A 16,572-nucleotide genomic window follows, 5' to 3' on the forward strand; every position below is an offset into this window, starting at 1 on the left:
TCTCTCATAAACATAGTTCTCAGTAGACAGGAAGTGAACTAAACGTGCCCTCTCGAATATGGGAAAGGTAGATGAACGCATACATGGAGGTCTGGGACTTCCTGCACAAATAAAAGAGCTCTGCCTTGGTCTGTTTTACACATCTACATACAATTTCTTTGGCAAAAGGGTCCACTGATTTAAAAAAAAAGTTTAAAAACTGCTGGTAACCAAAATTAAGTCAATAAGTTTTGCAGAACTTAGCAAAGAAGAGCTCGTATCACAAAATAAGGAAGGTATAACTCTTTGCCATAAGGCTCAAATGAGTCTTTCCATCAGCAAAAAAGTCTTTGTGTCAATGCTGGAATGGAGTAAGTACGTATAGTCACTTAGTTACATGTCCAACCCCTCAACAATTCTGGTCAAAGAAGTTTAAGGATTGTGACTTCAGTCATCCTTTGATTTTGTCTATCGGATTCTGTATGGTCTATAGCAGTTGCTAAGACTAAATCCCTAAAACACACCAGTGCTTAGTCAGAACTTGAAATGACCACAAACAAGACTATTTCACATTCCTCATCCTCGGTTCACTAGTCTCTTAAATGAGAAATTCTATTTTATGATTCTCAGAGCCTTGCCTAGTGCCAAAACCATATTTCCATGACATCGCTGCACTGTGTAAATACGAAAACTTCCCAAATTCATAATGCATAATGGTATTCTCAACTTTAATTCTTAAACAGAATTGCCATCTATCAGTGCTAACCTAAAACTTACTAGACCTTCTATTTTTCTTAGTCCAACTTCTCTGGTCTCAGGTTCTTAGATTTTATTCCTTTTGTTCAATGCATGGAGCAAGAATTTCCTTGATTCCTATAAATCTCTCTTATTGTGTGAAATCTAAAAACAAAACAAAACACCATAAAAACAAAAAACCAGGGTATCTGGGTGGCTCAATAGATTAAGCTTCTGACTTCAACTCAGGTCATGATCTTGTGGTTTGTAGGTTCACGCCCCACAGTGGGCTCTACATTGACTATGCCTAACCTGTTTGGAGTTCTCATCCTCTCTCTCTCTCTCTCTCTCTCTCTCTGCCTCTCCCTGTTTTCTCTCTCTCATGTGCTTTCTTGAAATAAATAAATATTCTTTTTAAAAAAATGAACAAGCTCATAGATCTGGAGGATGGACTGGCAGTTGCCAGAAGTGGGGGGGTAGAGAGTAGCAGAATGGGTAAAGGGGAGTCAAAAGTTAAAACGAAAAAAAGAAACCTGCTTGGTGTCTTAGTCCATTCTGACTACTGTAATAAACTACCATAGACTGTGTGACTTATAAACGAGAGAAATTTATCACTCCTAATTCAGAAGGCTAGGAAGTCCAAGATCAAAGCACTCACAAATTTGGTGTCTGGTCATGGCCTCTAGGAGGCTCTCCCCTTTTGGTGGCAAAGGGGTTGCAGCAGCTCCAGCCATCACTTCATCTCAGACTCAAGTTTTACACACAAAAAGAAGTTTGTTTAAAAACAAAAAATAGTATCACCTGTACTATTAAAAATATCTTTCTTTTAACAATTACTTAAGTTTAATTTGAAAAGAAAAAATAAGGGAAACAGAAGAAAAAGGAACTAGTGAATGTACAGAAATATATAAATGCACATATAAATATAAAATAAAATACAAATAAGGAAGAAAATATGTATAACTGATACAGGTTTTATTTCTATAACTTATGGCAAGATAGTTCATTGGGGCATTTTGATACCAATCTGGAAAGCATAAGACATTAGATGTATACTTTATACTTACATCAAAATCAGTTCCAGATGGATTAAAATTTTAAATGTAAAATATGAAACCATGTAAGTAGTAGAAGAAAAGAGGCATAACTATTCATATACCTTGGGGAGTGGGGGATTTATTTATTTATACCTTACAACACCTGAGATGTAAGCATCCATTGACCTCTCTGCCCAGCAGCCTGTCTCTTCTGAGATACCTCCTCGACTGTCTCCCCTTCACCTCCCACATAAACCTGGGGTTTGAATAGGAGATGTCCTCTCCTTCTCTTAATCCATCTTCCTGGTCACAGTGGCTGATCTAGAGAAGAGGTCCTCATCCAAGCTGAGTCACCCATCTGGGTCAGCCTGAGATTCTTTGCACTCCTCTCTATTCATGAAACTGAGGAGATATACATTCTGGAACTGCCTTTGCAAGCATATATAAAAAAAAAAAAAGTAAAAAGAATTCTGATAAACCTGTCTCATACAGGTGATAGATTAGTACTAGTTTGGCTCTTTTCTACTTCATAAATTTTGAGTTCCGAAAGGTAATCTTTCTAATCATTTAGGGCATGAGAGTTTAGATAGGGTTCAGATTACTGGTATTAACTGTGCATTTATTCATCGCATTTATTATAACATAGAAAGACTCGAAATGAAACTTTCATAACTTCATCTTGATTTCTGGAGAGGCATTCTGGCTCAATGGTTAAAGACCATGGACTTGGGTCACAAAGATCCAGTTTTGAACTCAGACCCTGATATTGACCAGCTGAAGAAATTCAGCCTTCCTGAGTCTTGGTCTATACTTTCATAAATACCTCACAGAAAAGAAAATGAGGCATGCATCACAAGTGCTAGACAGTATCTGGTACTCAATAGTGACTCAAAAACCAGTGTGTTATCATTGTTATTATCTTATTTTTCATCTCAGATTATTGTCAGCTGAATTATTCAAATGGAACATAATTTTTCTAAATCTGTCCACTTAGATATAAATTAGTCAACATTGTTAACTTTCCTGTTTAAATAAAATTAAAATATCCCCCCTTTCTGTAGTGAGCATTTTTCTGATTTCTAGTCTATATTTTGGCCAAATTAAAATTAAAGACTATATTTTAAAACCCAAACTTTTCCCATTCTAGGATGAACAGATTATGCCTCTCTAGGAATAAGTCCACACTCACTGAATAGTGACTAGTGACTTGAACTGAATGACTGCAAAGTGCACACAGGCTGCAGCATGGAGGTGCGCCTTTCCTAGGACAGACGTCCTGACAAGGGGTGCAAGAGAGCCCATGCACCTGGGCCAGGCTCCTGTCCTCACTCTTGCTGCTTCTGCCACCCTCATTGCTAGTGTACTTCCCTCCTGGGCAAGGCAATTATTCACTAAGAAAGTGGTATGAGATCTTTCTGTCCAAGTGAAAGCATTTCATTTTCACTCTGTTCATAAATTCCTGAGATCAGTGTGCCAGTGTGATACTGTTTTAACAGATCTCTTCTCTCTCCAGTTGGTCAAGGGCAGGGAACACGACTTAGCTCTCCTTCAATCACCAGTTCTCACATAGTGTCTGGTACCTGGTGAATGTGCAGTAAATCCTGAATTACAATGTCACTTCTGAGCAGTGGTGCATCTTGTCAAATTTGATCATACGTTGATTGCTGAACCATACCTGAGGGATATTCCATGTCCAACAATCATAGCGAGTGATGATTTCTTTGAATAGTTCTCAACCAGGTAAAGGAGGTGGGAAGAAGGTAGGCATGTTGCTTACTTACCTTCCCTGAAAATCTTTGCCTGCTGCTGTTACATTTTCATAGGTTTGAGCACCCGACAGTCTAGACTTCATCAAATTGTCGACAGGTAATATAATATTAACACCAATATCCCAATGTTATGCCTGCACTTGCTTGTGGCGAATTCCAGCCCACACAGTCCACCCCTGCCCCCAGCCCCAGGTGTTTCAAGGTGTCATTGCTGGTGTCCTGTGTCCTACTGGTAGGTGATAGCAAGTCCTTAGCCACAAGGCTTCCTGCACTGGGTCATGCTGCCTACAAGAGTGCCTCCATTACACAAGAACCTAGTACCAAAGCCAGGAGCACTGTTTGTGGAGCGCCTGCAGTCACCCACCCTTCAGGTATGAGAGCAGTGCTGGGGCCCATCTCAGTGGAGGGAATGCTTCTTTCCCACCTCTGTGCAGCAAGCTGTCCCCTGGGTCCCTGGAGCAAGCTGCTCCTGTCCCCAGCCATACATGGAGCCCCAGGAAAAGAGCTCCCTGGGCCTCTACCAGTGATCCTCTCTGTCCAGTCCCAGCAGCCCAGAGAATTGTTTTTCTGGGCTTTCCATTGTCCTCATCAGCATTTCAGTACACCAAAATTAAACACTTCTCTCACTTATGCCAGAGCTCCAAGGTCCCCTGTGTATCAGTCAGTTCAGGCAAATAAGCGGTGACAGGTCACAACTCCAAATGGTCAAACTCTGTGTCATTCCTGGACCAAAGCAAGGCATCCTGCCACATGTATTAAGATAAAGGGAAACTTGTTTATCCACTAGTTTGACGTAGTGCTATACTTGATTCAAAACTGTACACTGAGAATCTCTTTCTACCTTTGTTACAGTTGTGAGGTGAATATTCAGAAAACATGGGTTCTGGATCCCATTCTTCATGAAACCATCAGGGTAAGATGAAAGTGCACCGTTGACCTATTGGGGCCTGGTTCCCCATCTACACGATGAAGTCATGGGTCCACACAGTTTCTAAAATCCCCCCATGGCCTAACTACATGAGGTTTGGTACTAATAAAAAAAATGCACATTCTCCTTCCTGTTGGCTTTTAGTGTGATGGTGGTACTTAACAGTGTTCTCAGTAAAAATAGTTTGCTAAGTATTGCTCTAGTTCCAAACCTGTGTGTGATTCTTTCACATACGGCTGAGGTATAACCTGTGAGACACACTATGTCCCAACTAATTTATTAAAAAATTAATTTTTTACCTTTTGGACTTCTTCACCATTTCTCCCAGTGGATGAAGGAGGTTGAAAGGTAAAAAGGAAAAAAAAGGAACTACAAACTAACTATAACCCAATGAAACTTCCTTGTTAATTATAAGTTTGATCTAAGTGTACATTTTTATTAATAATCAAGATAGTAAACAGTTCTTTACATACCAATTCTTGTAATATGGGAAAATACTTAAGTGAGTACTTCCAATGGTCCCCATGCTGCTGATTTGAAATTGCTGAATACTGCTGATTTTTTTAAATGTGTTTATTTCTGCGAGAGAGAGAGAGAGAGAGAGAGAGAGACAGCATGAGCAGGGGAGGGTCAGAGAGAGAGAGGGAGACACAGAATCCAAAACAGGCTCCAGGCTCTGAGCTAGCTGTCAGCACAGAGTCCAACGCAGGGCTCAAACCCACAAACCATGAGATCATGACCTGAGCCAAAGTCCGACGCTTAACCGACTGAGCCATCTAGGTGCCCCTGAACACTGCTGATTTTAGACAATTGCCCTGGTCTGCAAGAAACTGAGAAACCCTGAGAGGCTAAAAAAATAAATGGTTGTGTTAAAAAATGCTCAGTGAGGGGCGCCTGGGTGGCTTAGTCGGTTAAGCGTCCGACTTTCNTTTTTTTTTTTTTAAGTTTATTTATTTGAGAGATTCAGGGACAGCATGAGTGGAGGAGGGGCGGAAAGACACGGAGAGAGAATCCCAAGCAGGCTCCACGCTGACAGAGCAGACCCCCTAAAGAGGGGCTTGAAATCAGAAACTGTGAGATCATAACCTGAGCTGAAACCAAGAGTTGGACACCTAACCACTAAGCCACCCAGGACCCCTCATTACAGAGTTCTATTCCTGTCAGTGGGTGTAGCAATGTAGACATTAAATCTAAAATTCTGGACATTTAGGAGTCAGCCCAGCCTCGGCGCACTGCGGCTGACAGGCGCCCTCCACGCGCCCGCCCTGCCCACACGATGTCTACGAGGTGACCAAGGAGGAGCCCGAGAGAAGCCAGGGTGAGGTTGCCCCTTCAAAAGGGGAAATGAAGCCAAAAGAGGTGGCAGGAAAAGATAAATCTCCAGACAAAAAAAAAGTGCAAACAAAAAGGGGAAGGGGGAGCAAAGGGAAACAGGCTGAAGTGGCTAACCAAGAAACAAAAGAAGACGTACCTGCAGAAAATGGAGAAACTAAAAATGCGGAGTCCAGCCTCTGATGAAGCAGAAGAGAAAGGAGCCAAGTCTGATGAGTGTCATATCCCATGTCGTATCAGTCATCCCTGTCGCCCTTCTTGTGTAATCCAGAGGAATATTGTTATCAGCTATTTTGTAAATGCTAGTTTTTTTTAGTAGCTCTAGAAACATTTTTAAGAAGGAGAGAATCCCACCTCATCCCATTTTTTGAGTGTAAATGCTTTTTTAAAAATTTTTTAAGTGTTTTATTTATTTCTAGGAGAGAGAGAGAGAGAGAGACAGCGTGAGCAGGGGTGGGTCAGAGAGAGAGGGAGTCACAGACTCTGAAACAGGCTCCAGGCTCTGAGCTGGCAGTCAGCACAGAGCCCGCCGCGGGGCTCGAACCCACCAACCGCGAGATCATGACCTAAGTGAAAGTCGGTCGCTTAACCGACTAGACCACCCAGGCGCCCCATAAGTGTAAATGCTTTTTTTTTTAAAGAGGTAAAATCATTTGCTGGTTGTTTATTTTTTGGTACAACCAGAAACTAGTGGGATATTGAATATGGGAGGCTTTGAATGTCTTGGGTGCTGGCCTAACATTCCATAGATGGGGTAATTCTTATATCCTATAACACCAAGCATACTTGGTGGCAATTTGGAGTCAGTTGTTCATTTAACATGTCTTGAACATTGATTTAAATTTATTTAAATTTAAATAACATACATAAGTTAACATACAAAGTTAACATACAGTGTAATATTGGTTTCAGAAGTAGAATGCAGTGATTCATCACTTACATACAACACCCAGTGCTCATCCCAGCAAGAGCCCTCCTTAATGCCCATCACCCATTTAGCCCATCCCCCCACCCAACACTCCTCAGGCAACCCTCAGTTTGTTCTCTGTATTTAAAAGTCTCTTACGGTTTGCCTCCCTCTCTGTTTTTAATCTTATTTTTCCTTCCTTTCCCCTATGTTTATCTGTTTCTTAAGTTCCACATATGAGTGAAATCATATGATATTTGTCTTTCTCTGACTTATTTCACTTAGCATAATACAGTCTAGTTCCACCCATGTTGCTGCAAATGGCAAAATTGCATTCTTTTTGACCAATATCTCAATATCCCAAATATATATGCATATATATAAATATATATGTGCATATATATAAATATATGTACATATATATTTATATATATAAATGTACATATATATTTATATATATGCCACATCTTCTTTATCCATTCATCAATTGATGGATATTTGGGCTCTTTTCATATATTGTTCATAGTGCTGCTATAAGCATTGGGGTGCATGTGTCCCTTTAAATCAACATTTTTGTATCCTTTGGATAAATACCTAGTAGTGCAATTGCTGAGTCATAGAGTAGTTCTATTTTTAATTTGAGGGGGGACCTCTACACTGTTTTCCAGAGTGGCTGCACCAATTTGTGTTCCTACCAGCCGTGCAAAAGAGATCCTCTTTCTCTGCATCCTCACCAACCTCTGTCGTTGACTGAGTTGTTCATTTTAAACATACTGACAGGTATGAGGTAGTATCTCACTGTGGTTTTGATTTATATTTCTCTGATGGTGAGTGATGTTGAACATCTTTTCATGTGTCTATTACCTATCTGAATGTCTTCTTTGGAAAAGTGTCTATTCATGGCTTTGCCCATTTCTTCACTGGATTATTTGTGATTTTTGAGGGGGGGTGTTGAATTTGATAAGTTTTTTATAGATTTTTGGATACCAACACTTTATCCAATATGTCATTTACAAGTATCTTCTCCCATTTCATTGATTGACTTTTTGTTTTCTTGATTATTTCCTTTGCTGTGCAGAAGCTTTTTATCTTGATGAGGTCCCAATTGTTCATTTTTGCTTTTATTTCCTTTGCCTCTGGAGACATGTTTAATAAGAAGTTGCTGAGGCCTTGATCAAAGAGGTTGCTGCCTGTTTTCTCTTCTAGGATTTTGATGGTTTTCTCTCACACATTTAGGTCTTTCATCCATTTTGAATTTGTTTTTGTGTGTGGTGTAAGGGAGTAGTCCGGTTTCATTCTTCTGCACGTTGCCACCCGGTTTTCCCAGAACTATTTGCTGAAGAGACTATCTTTTTTCCATTGGATACTCTTTCCTGCTTTGTTGAAAATTAGTTAGCCATACATTTGTGAGCCCATTTTTGGGCTTTCTATGCTGTTCCATTGATCTATGGATCTGTTTTTGTACCAGGACCATACTGTCTTGATTATTATAGCTTTGTGATACAGTTTGAAGTCTGGAATTGTGATTTCTCCAGCTTTGGTTTTATTTTTCAACATTACCTTGGATATTTGGAGCCCTTTCTGGTTCCAAACAAATTTTAAAACTGTTTGTTCTATCTCTGTGACAAATGCTGGTATTATTTTGATAGGTGTTGCTTTGAACATGTAGATTGATTTAGCAATATCTGTTCTCCCAACCCATGAGCATGGAATGTTTTTCCATTTCTCTGTGTCTTCTTCAATTATTTTCATAAGCTTCCTAAAGTTTTCAGCATACAGATCTTTTACCTCTTTGGTTCGGTTAATTACTAGGTATCTTAGGGGTTTAGGTGCAAATGTAAATGGGATCAATTCCTTGATTTCTCTTCCTGCTGCTCCATTGTTGGGATATGGAACCAATTTCTATACATTGATTTTATATCTTGTGACTTTTCTGAATTCACCTATCAGTTCTAGTAGGTTTTTGGTGGAGACTTTCATATTTTACATGCGCAGAGTAAAGTCATCTGCCAAGAATGGAACCAATGAACGTGATAGCCCACATTAATAAAAGAAAGGGTAAGAACTATATGATCCACTCAATAGATGCAGAAAAAGCATTTGACAAAGTACAGTATCGTTTCTTGATAAAAACCCTTAAGAATGTGGGGATAGAAGGAACATACATCAACGTCATAAAGGCCAAATATAAAAGGCCCACAGTTAATATCATCCTCAATGAGGAAAAACTGAGAGCTTTCCCTCTAAGGTTAGGAAGATGACAGGGATGTCCACTCTCACCACTGTTGTTCAACATAGTACTAGAAGTCTCAGCCTCAGAAATCAGACAACAAAGAGAAATAAAAGGCATACAACTTGGCAAAGAAGAAGTCAGACTTTCACTCTTTGCAGATGACATATTTGTTTGTTAATGTCCTGCGCAAGATTGTATGTAGTGTCTAATACTAAATTGTTAATAAAATTGGACTTAATGTAACAGTGTATCAGCATTGAAGATATTGGTACTTGATATACTGTTAAAGAAAATTTGCCTCCAAATTTTAAGCTGGACATCATGGAATAACTTTGAGAAAAGAATGACAACTATGTGTTTTTTAGATTTTTAGAACTTAAGAATTGTGTACAAATTGAAATGTGTGTACTGATCCTCAGAACAACCAATAAAAACTCAGTTATGAAAGAAAAAATTTTAAGCTTTTAGGACAAAATTCTTTCTAAATACAAATCATCATATACTGTAATAAGTTAAATATGAAATCTGAATCATCTCAAACAGTCTCCAGTGCAATTTGATTGTAAACTTTAACAGTGCAGAGATGTTTGTGTTTTGTTTTCTGATGCATCTCCAGCCCCTATAAAAAGATATTTTAATAAATTAATATTATTTTCCCTATTAGTGCAGGTTGAACATAAAGGGTTAACATAATATGTGGAATGAGAAAAAAAATCAACATGAGGTGCCTTTGATCATATTATAGCGCTGTGACTATCACGCTGGTCTCCCATAGCCACCAATACCAAAGCACCATAGAATACAGGCATACAAAGCAGGGAAACCAAAATTGTCAACGCTTGTGCACAGGCTCTCTCATACCATCAGTCATAACATTTTACTTCGGAGTTTTATTTAAGCTACTTTAGCAGTTTTTTAGCACAGTTTGGGAGTGCCTAAGAGTTGGAGGGTGAGTTTGTTTGTACTCTCTCATATGTCCGAGTACAGATAACATTGTTCACGGCACTTTCCTAGAAGACAAAGGATGAGATATATCAGTATTGTTGGTGAAACTGACTTTTAGAACAATGCAAACTAGGTACTATCCATAGGTACATGCCTTAAAGCTTTTGAAAAGAGATCTATATAGAGAATTGTAGATACCAACTATTAGGTGATTTTGCTGTGTGTGTGTGTGTGTGTGTGTGTGTGTGTGTATGTGTGTGTATGTATGGCAAATTGTATATTAATATAGGGTATATGTGGTATATATATGTGGTAAATATATAATATGTGTGTATATATATAGTAAATATACAATGTGTGTGTACATATATATAAACAACGCATATAGTATAGAAATTGAAATCCTTATTCAAACATTTTAAATGCCTACATTAAAGCATTTTTGTTATTTTACATAATGCTACATTTTTCAAATAATGACATTAGGATACATTGATGTAGTATTTTATGGTTTTTAGAGCACTAATAGATACATCATGGTATTTAATTCTCTCAAAAAAAACATGAAGACATTTCTACATTTTTTAAAGGCAAGTAAACTGATTTTGTAAAGGATAAATGACTCATCCAAAGTCACATAAGTACTGAATGGCAGAGATGGAAATGCACATTTTAGATTCTGAATCTAATATTCTTCCTAATGAACTAAAAATGTATCTCCTTGGTGATTATGTAATTATAAGGAGCAATAAAGTCAAGTATTCTTAGTCCTCTACTTACTACTTTATAAGGAAAATGTACTCTTCATTGTTGAAAGAAAAAATATCCTTAAGTTAAGAAATGAGGATTGATTTTTTTGTGTTTTATCTCCTCACAATTCTTACATATTCCCTTAGAACTATTTGATATTATGTACAAAATAGATTTCTGGTTCATTTTTGTGGAACTGGTGGTTTGGGAAGAAGAATCATTGGCATATATTCCTTCACTGTGTAGGGAGAAAGATGAACTGAGAAGCCATCCTCGGAGAAAACAGGATGGACTCAAAAATTATCCTTTGGAATGAAGCCAACCTGGGTTTTAATCCCAAGACCACCATGTTTTTCTAGCCGAATATCCTTCGGTAAGTCAGTGGCTGAATCTCAGTTTTCTCACTAATAATGTGTTAATAAGTCTTACCTCACAGGATTATTGTGAGGAGTCAGTAAATGATATATGAAAATATGCAGACACAATAGCCACAGAAGTGTTAGTTTTTGATTATGTCAACTCATCCATACACCAAGTAGATACCACTTGAGCTTTGCTTTAGTTTAAATTTCCTTCTCATGTGTTTGGTATTGAGCTAGAAAATAGTGAGAAATTAATCCTGGCATGGGGCTAAGGATTAATAACACCTTGAAATCCCTGCCGAAATCTTTATTGCACAAATGCATCCTTGTTTTAGCTTATGCATAAGTCAAAAAAGTAAGCGACACATTTTTTAAATTTTCTTTAGTTTTTTAGTTCCTCAATCCATGCAAATTTTATACCATTTATAATCATATATTTATCTGCCAATGTTTTCCCCCATTCTTATAAAGCAAGACAAAAAGAAAAATTGCATTTACTTCCATTATTTTAGAACAAGCTACCTGAGTGATGTTATATATGTGTGTTATAGCTGGTGAAAAACATAATGACAAACAGCTCACTCACCACCACCATTTTCCCATCCACCACCTTTCTCCTTATGGTGGTCTCCTTGCCATCCCAGTCCTGTACTTGAACCAAAGAGTCGTTATCTAAGTTTACCACATTCTGAAAAACAGATAAAACCAAATTCAGCCCAGATTGTCACATGTGAACACTAAAATTTTATCAAGTACCAAATTCTTTTCAGCTTTTGTCATACTCTCAGGTAGTTTTAGAATGGTGTTTACAGTTTCACTTATATTTTAAGACTTTGCCAACACTAAATTTGTTGGCTGATTCTTCGGTGGGGGGGGGGGGTTATAAGAGTAAAAATATAACAGTATCTTGAATAGTAATTAAAGCTTTCTTTTCCCTGAGAAATAAGAGGGATAGAGACCCTGTTTCCTGTCCCCTCTCCACCACACACACAGAAGCTTCTCCAACCCCACAACAATGCTGAATATGTACTATTAATTAGAAAGCAATTCCCATTGTGTTAAGCCACTGAAGGTCTGTGCTTAATCTGTCAATGTAGCATAACCTCACCTATACTGGCTAATATACATTGTATTCTTTGTGACTTTATGCTTTGTAGAAAACTGCTACAAAGTAGAAAGGCAGAACTTTTGTTTCTGAGAGAAGAATCTAGGGAAGTAAAAATAAGTCTGCTAAACATCTGCATCAGAATTATTTTTAGAAATACAGTTTTCAGGTGCCTACCCCAGATATCAGAGCCTGTGGGGATGGGACCTACAAGGAGGCGTTTTTCATAAGCATCACAGAAGATTTGTACGCATATTAAAATTTAAGATCCTTAGACTTAGGTTTTAGTCCAAAGTCTATCTAGTACAGACTTTAGATGTGTTTGCTATAATTCTTTATTTACTTAGAATGATTTTGAATTAGCATTCTTTTTTTTAATATTTTAGTTATTTCTGACAGAGAGAGACAGGCAGCATGAGCAGGGGAGGGTCAGAGAGAGAGAGAGATACAGAATCTGAAACAGGCTCCAGTCTCTGAGCTGTCAGCACAGAGCTGGGCACAGGGCTTGAACCCACAAACCGTGAGATCCTGACCTGAGCCAAAGTCGGATGCTTAACCCACTGAGCCACCCAGGCGCCCCTTGAATCAGCATTCTTATGAAATGTATCTAAAAGAGTGTTGAAGGCCTCACCTTGGTTTTACGGCCACCTGGTGTGGTTTCCTCAAACTCTTCTCCTAGCTTAAAGGAGATCTCGTTATTTTTAAAGATGCTTTTGGTTTTTATAGTGATCAGACCTTCCTGTGCACTGATGGTCACGGTGGGTTTTGCCAGACAGCCAAGTTTCCTTTTGGCTCTTCCTATTCCTGAAAACCAGATAAAAGGATACTATAGTTAAATCTGTTACTGGAGGTGCCTGGATGGCTCAGTCAGTTAACTGTCTGACTTTGGCTCAGTTCATGACCTCACAGCTTGTGAATTCAAGCCCTGCGTCAGGCTCTATGCTGACAGTTCAGAGCCTGGAGCCTGCTTCAGATTCTGTGTCTCTTTCTCCTTCTCTCTCTCTCTCTCTCTCTCTCTCTCTCTGTCCCTCCCTTGCTAATGCTCTATCACTCTCCCAAAAATATATAAACTTAAAAAATTTTTTAAAAATCTGTTACTGGCTTTGGAAACTCATGTTAGCTGTATAATGCTTTACTATCTAGGTTTGTGAGTTAAACAGATTTGATAATGGATGAATTCAAATATATGAAGCTAGTAGCACCCCCATTATAAGTTAAAATAGGTTCTATTTTGCAGGAAAAAAAATTAGTCTCTACTTTTGGTGGTTTTTATTCTTCTTAGGCCAGTAGTTATTGATCTTCTTGGTTCATAAGCCTCTCTGAAAATTAAGGCTGTGAACCAACTCCCTAGTTTAAAATGCTCTCATTTATACAGACAAAATACTTTGGCATGGATTAATCAAGATCTTTATTTCTTCACTTACATTCTTATATGTACAGATACATAGAGTCTGTTTTCTTCCATTATGTATTTTTGTATTATGCTAAAACACATATAAAATTTACCATTGTAACCATTTAAAAATATACAGTTAAGTGGCATGAAGTACATTCACAATGTTATACAACCATTGCCACTATATTAGGATTTTTAAAAATATAAACGCTCTATTCGAGCATTGAATAACAATTGGTATTCAACTTACTTTTTCCCCTATCCCTATATCTTGGAGATTTTCTGTGTCAGTACATATAGATACAAAGTTTTGTTATTGTTACTAATACCTAATACTCTATAAATAGAAACACTGTAATATGGTTCATGAACTCACAATGTGAAACATAACAAGTTGTGCTATCTTAGATAATGATCCCCAAAGATATTCCCACCCTAATCCCTGGAACACAAGTATATCACTTTATGTGCCAAAGAGGACTTTCTAGATATGATTAACTCCAGGATCTCAAAATCAGGAGTTTTTCCTGAATCATCCATGTGGACCCTAAATGTAATCACAATTCTATTATAAGAAACTTTTCTTATAAGAAAAGGAGAAGAGATATCAGACTACAGAAGAGGAGAAGGCAATGTGACAATAGAAGCAGAGATTGAACTATGGTGGCCAGACACCAAGGAGGGCCAGCAGCCACCCAAATCAGCTGGGAAGCAAGATCTATTCTGAAGAGTCTCTAAACATTTAGAGCAAATGTTTGCAAAATGATCATTTTAAAAAATATTTATGACCCTTTGCTTTAAATTATGGAAACCATTTGCCATTTTGTATATGGCACATGTATGTTTTATCTGGGTAAATCCATGATAAACTATGTGAGGACAGGATTCTGTCAATTACAAACTACAGTTGGATAGAATGGTATCTAGGCCCTGAACCAATGCTGATTGTTTCTATGTGATTGGTTTTACATTTCTATTGGAAGGAGGGGTCAAGGATTGATCTGATATCATATAAAGCAAGTTTCTGTGTTACCAAATCTCCCATTTTTACTGGCTACAAAATGCAGGTAAAAATGGCTCACCCAACTCTTTCATATATTCTTCAAAATTTTCACAAGAAATGGATTTCCATGTTCCTTGGAGCTGATCAACCATTCTGTCTAAGTTGATCTTAAAGAAAAATAACATCATTAGGATGAGTATGTTGTTATTCCCTGAAATAGTGTTAGAGCTTCTTTTTCATACAATTTTGATGGATAGTGGATAGTGGATAGTACAGAAAAGTCAGGGGGGAGGTGGGGTAGGAACTCTAAGTCCTTGTCATCTTTCCTGAATACAATACAAAGCAGGAAAGTTTTCTCAAATGTAAGCTGGTCAAGATGAAAATGGAAACAATTTTTGGCAGGACCAGATACAATTTGTCCATCTCTAATTTATGATTAAAATGGTTTACAAATTCTAGTTCCTTCCCTAGGAATGGCAACATACATACACCAGTGCATAAGGGGTGGAACTAGGCAGCTGTGTTTATGCCACAGAATCCCTCGACTCCAGGTCTCTGTCTCTCTTTCCCTGACCAAGGGTGATCTAGAATAAGCCCATTTATCTGCTGTTTAGAGATCTTATCACATTTCCTGATAACTTGAACTAAAAACCAGAAAGACTTCATAGGTGTTACTAGACATTTGAATTAAAAAGTTAAATTTAGTGAGGGCCAGAACAATCATTTTAAGCCATGAATATATTGAGCAAGAGAATGGAACATAGAAAAAAAGGAAAGGCAGAGATTGTGTTAACACACATACACGCACAAACACACAGAAAGCCTTGTTACTGAAGCTTTTCCAGATGCCAGTTCAACTTCCCATAAGCTTAAGAGAGTCGTCATTGCCATGAGAACACCAAATACCTTCTTAGTAAATCTCCCTTAATTTAGGCTAGGTTCTAGTCCTTTCAGTCTTGATGGGAACACTGTGATGTCCTCTGATACCTGTAAGGAATCAGAATAGAGGATAAGGAGGTTAATAGCAAATACATCAACGAAAGAAGAGACTCCAAAGTTTAAAACACAAGCACGGCCTTACACATGCCATCAGCCCTGAGAACACCATTGTTAATTTCAGCCAATGTAATTCCATTCCCTTAAATACATCCACATTCCTTGATGCTAAACTCCCTTGTCTTCAATTTCTCAGTCCTTTTCCTTCCAGACCTATGACCAACCCATTCAACTATTCCCTCTACACATGAGTATGTCTTCATTCTCCCCTCAGGCCACTGCTCCATCCACACAAAATGAGTAACAGGCACACCATACTGAGCTTTGTCCATTGGGACCATTTTCCCTCACCACTATTTTCAAGTCCCCTCCCTCTCTGAGCGTAATTAAACCACTGTCCTTTTTGGTTTTCATCCACACACTAAGCTGACCTACCCACAAAACATCTTCAAGCTTTTTCTATTCCATAAGCTGGTTAGATGTGCTCCCCCACATAGCGTAGGAATGATCTGAGGGGACCTGCTGGTACACCGGTGTTGGGTGATATGAGGGTCTGGGCTACCTGCTCATGCAGTTAACTCTATCTTCTGGTCTTGCTCAGCCTTGATCCCTGATGCACAATTTCAATCTTGTTTTGGAATGTTGCTGGGCCTGCCTGAGTCTATGACTCTGTGGGTCTAATGGAACCTAGCTCATAATGGACAGTTCCAGACACATGGTTACTTGGTGTCTTACAATCAAGAATTCTGTCTTTGCTAGTGACACAACAGGAACACGTTTCAAAAAGTATGTAAGTTTCAGAGTGTCTGGGTGGCTCAGTCTGTTAAACATCTGATTCTTGATTTTAGCTCAGGTCATGATCTCATGGTCGTGAGATCAAGCCCACATGAGGCTCCACACTAAGCATAGAGTCTGCTTGAGATTCTCTCTTTCCCTCTCCCTCTGCCCCTTCCCTGCTTTTGCACGCGCTCTCTCTCTAAAAGAAGAAGTAAAGCGTATAGTTTCTGTTGCAGATACCATGGTCTTGCTCCAAAACCCCAGAGGTCTGTTTTGTGATGCCACACTGCATATTTTCTCGTCACTAACCTTCCGATA

The 16,572-nt window shown here is 38.5% G+C and overlaps 1 protein-coding gene across 2 annotated transcripts; it reads right to left on the reverse strand.

Moving 5' to 3' along the window:
* Positions 1-9,790: 9,790 nt before the first annotated feature.
* Positions 9,791-16,127, reverse strand: FABP12 (fatty acid binding protein 12). 2 transcript variants are annotated; one of them, XM_077774675.1, is made up of 6 exons: positions 16,040-16,127; positions 15,388-15,468; positions 14,561-14,648; positions 12,714-12,886; positions 11,564-11,665; positions 9,791-9,930 (listed from the first exon to the last, which is right to left on the reverse strand). In XM_077774675.1, the coding sequence occupies exons 3-6, from the start codon at positions 14,631-14,633 to the stop codon at positions 9,856-9,858; spliced, it is 423 nt and encodes a 140-aa protein (XP_077630801.1). In that variant the 5' UTR covers positions 14,634-14,648; positions 15,388-15,468; positions 16,040-16,127; the 3' UTR covers positions 9,791-9,855. The 2 variants fall into 2 exon arrangements, with proteins under 2 accessions (XP_077630801.1, XP_077630809.1); XM_077774683.1 differs by lacking the exon at positions 16,040-16,127 and adding an exon at positions 15,913-16,033.
* Positions 16,128-16,572: the final 445 nt, after the last annotated feature.

Source organism: Crocuta crocuta, unplaced genomic scaffold, assembly GCF_008692635.1.
Source record: "Crocuta crocuta isolate KB4526 unplaced genomic scaffold, BGI_CrCroc_1.0 scaffold81, whole genome shotgun sequence".
In the NCBI taxonomy this organism is placed as follows: Eukaryota; Metazoa; Chordata; class Mammalia; order Carnivora; family Hyaenidae; genus Crocuta; species Crocuta crocuta.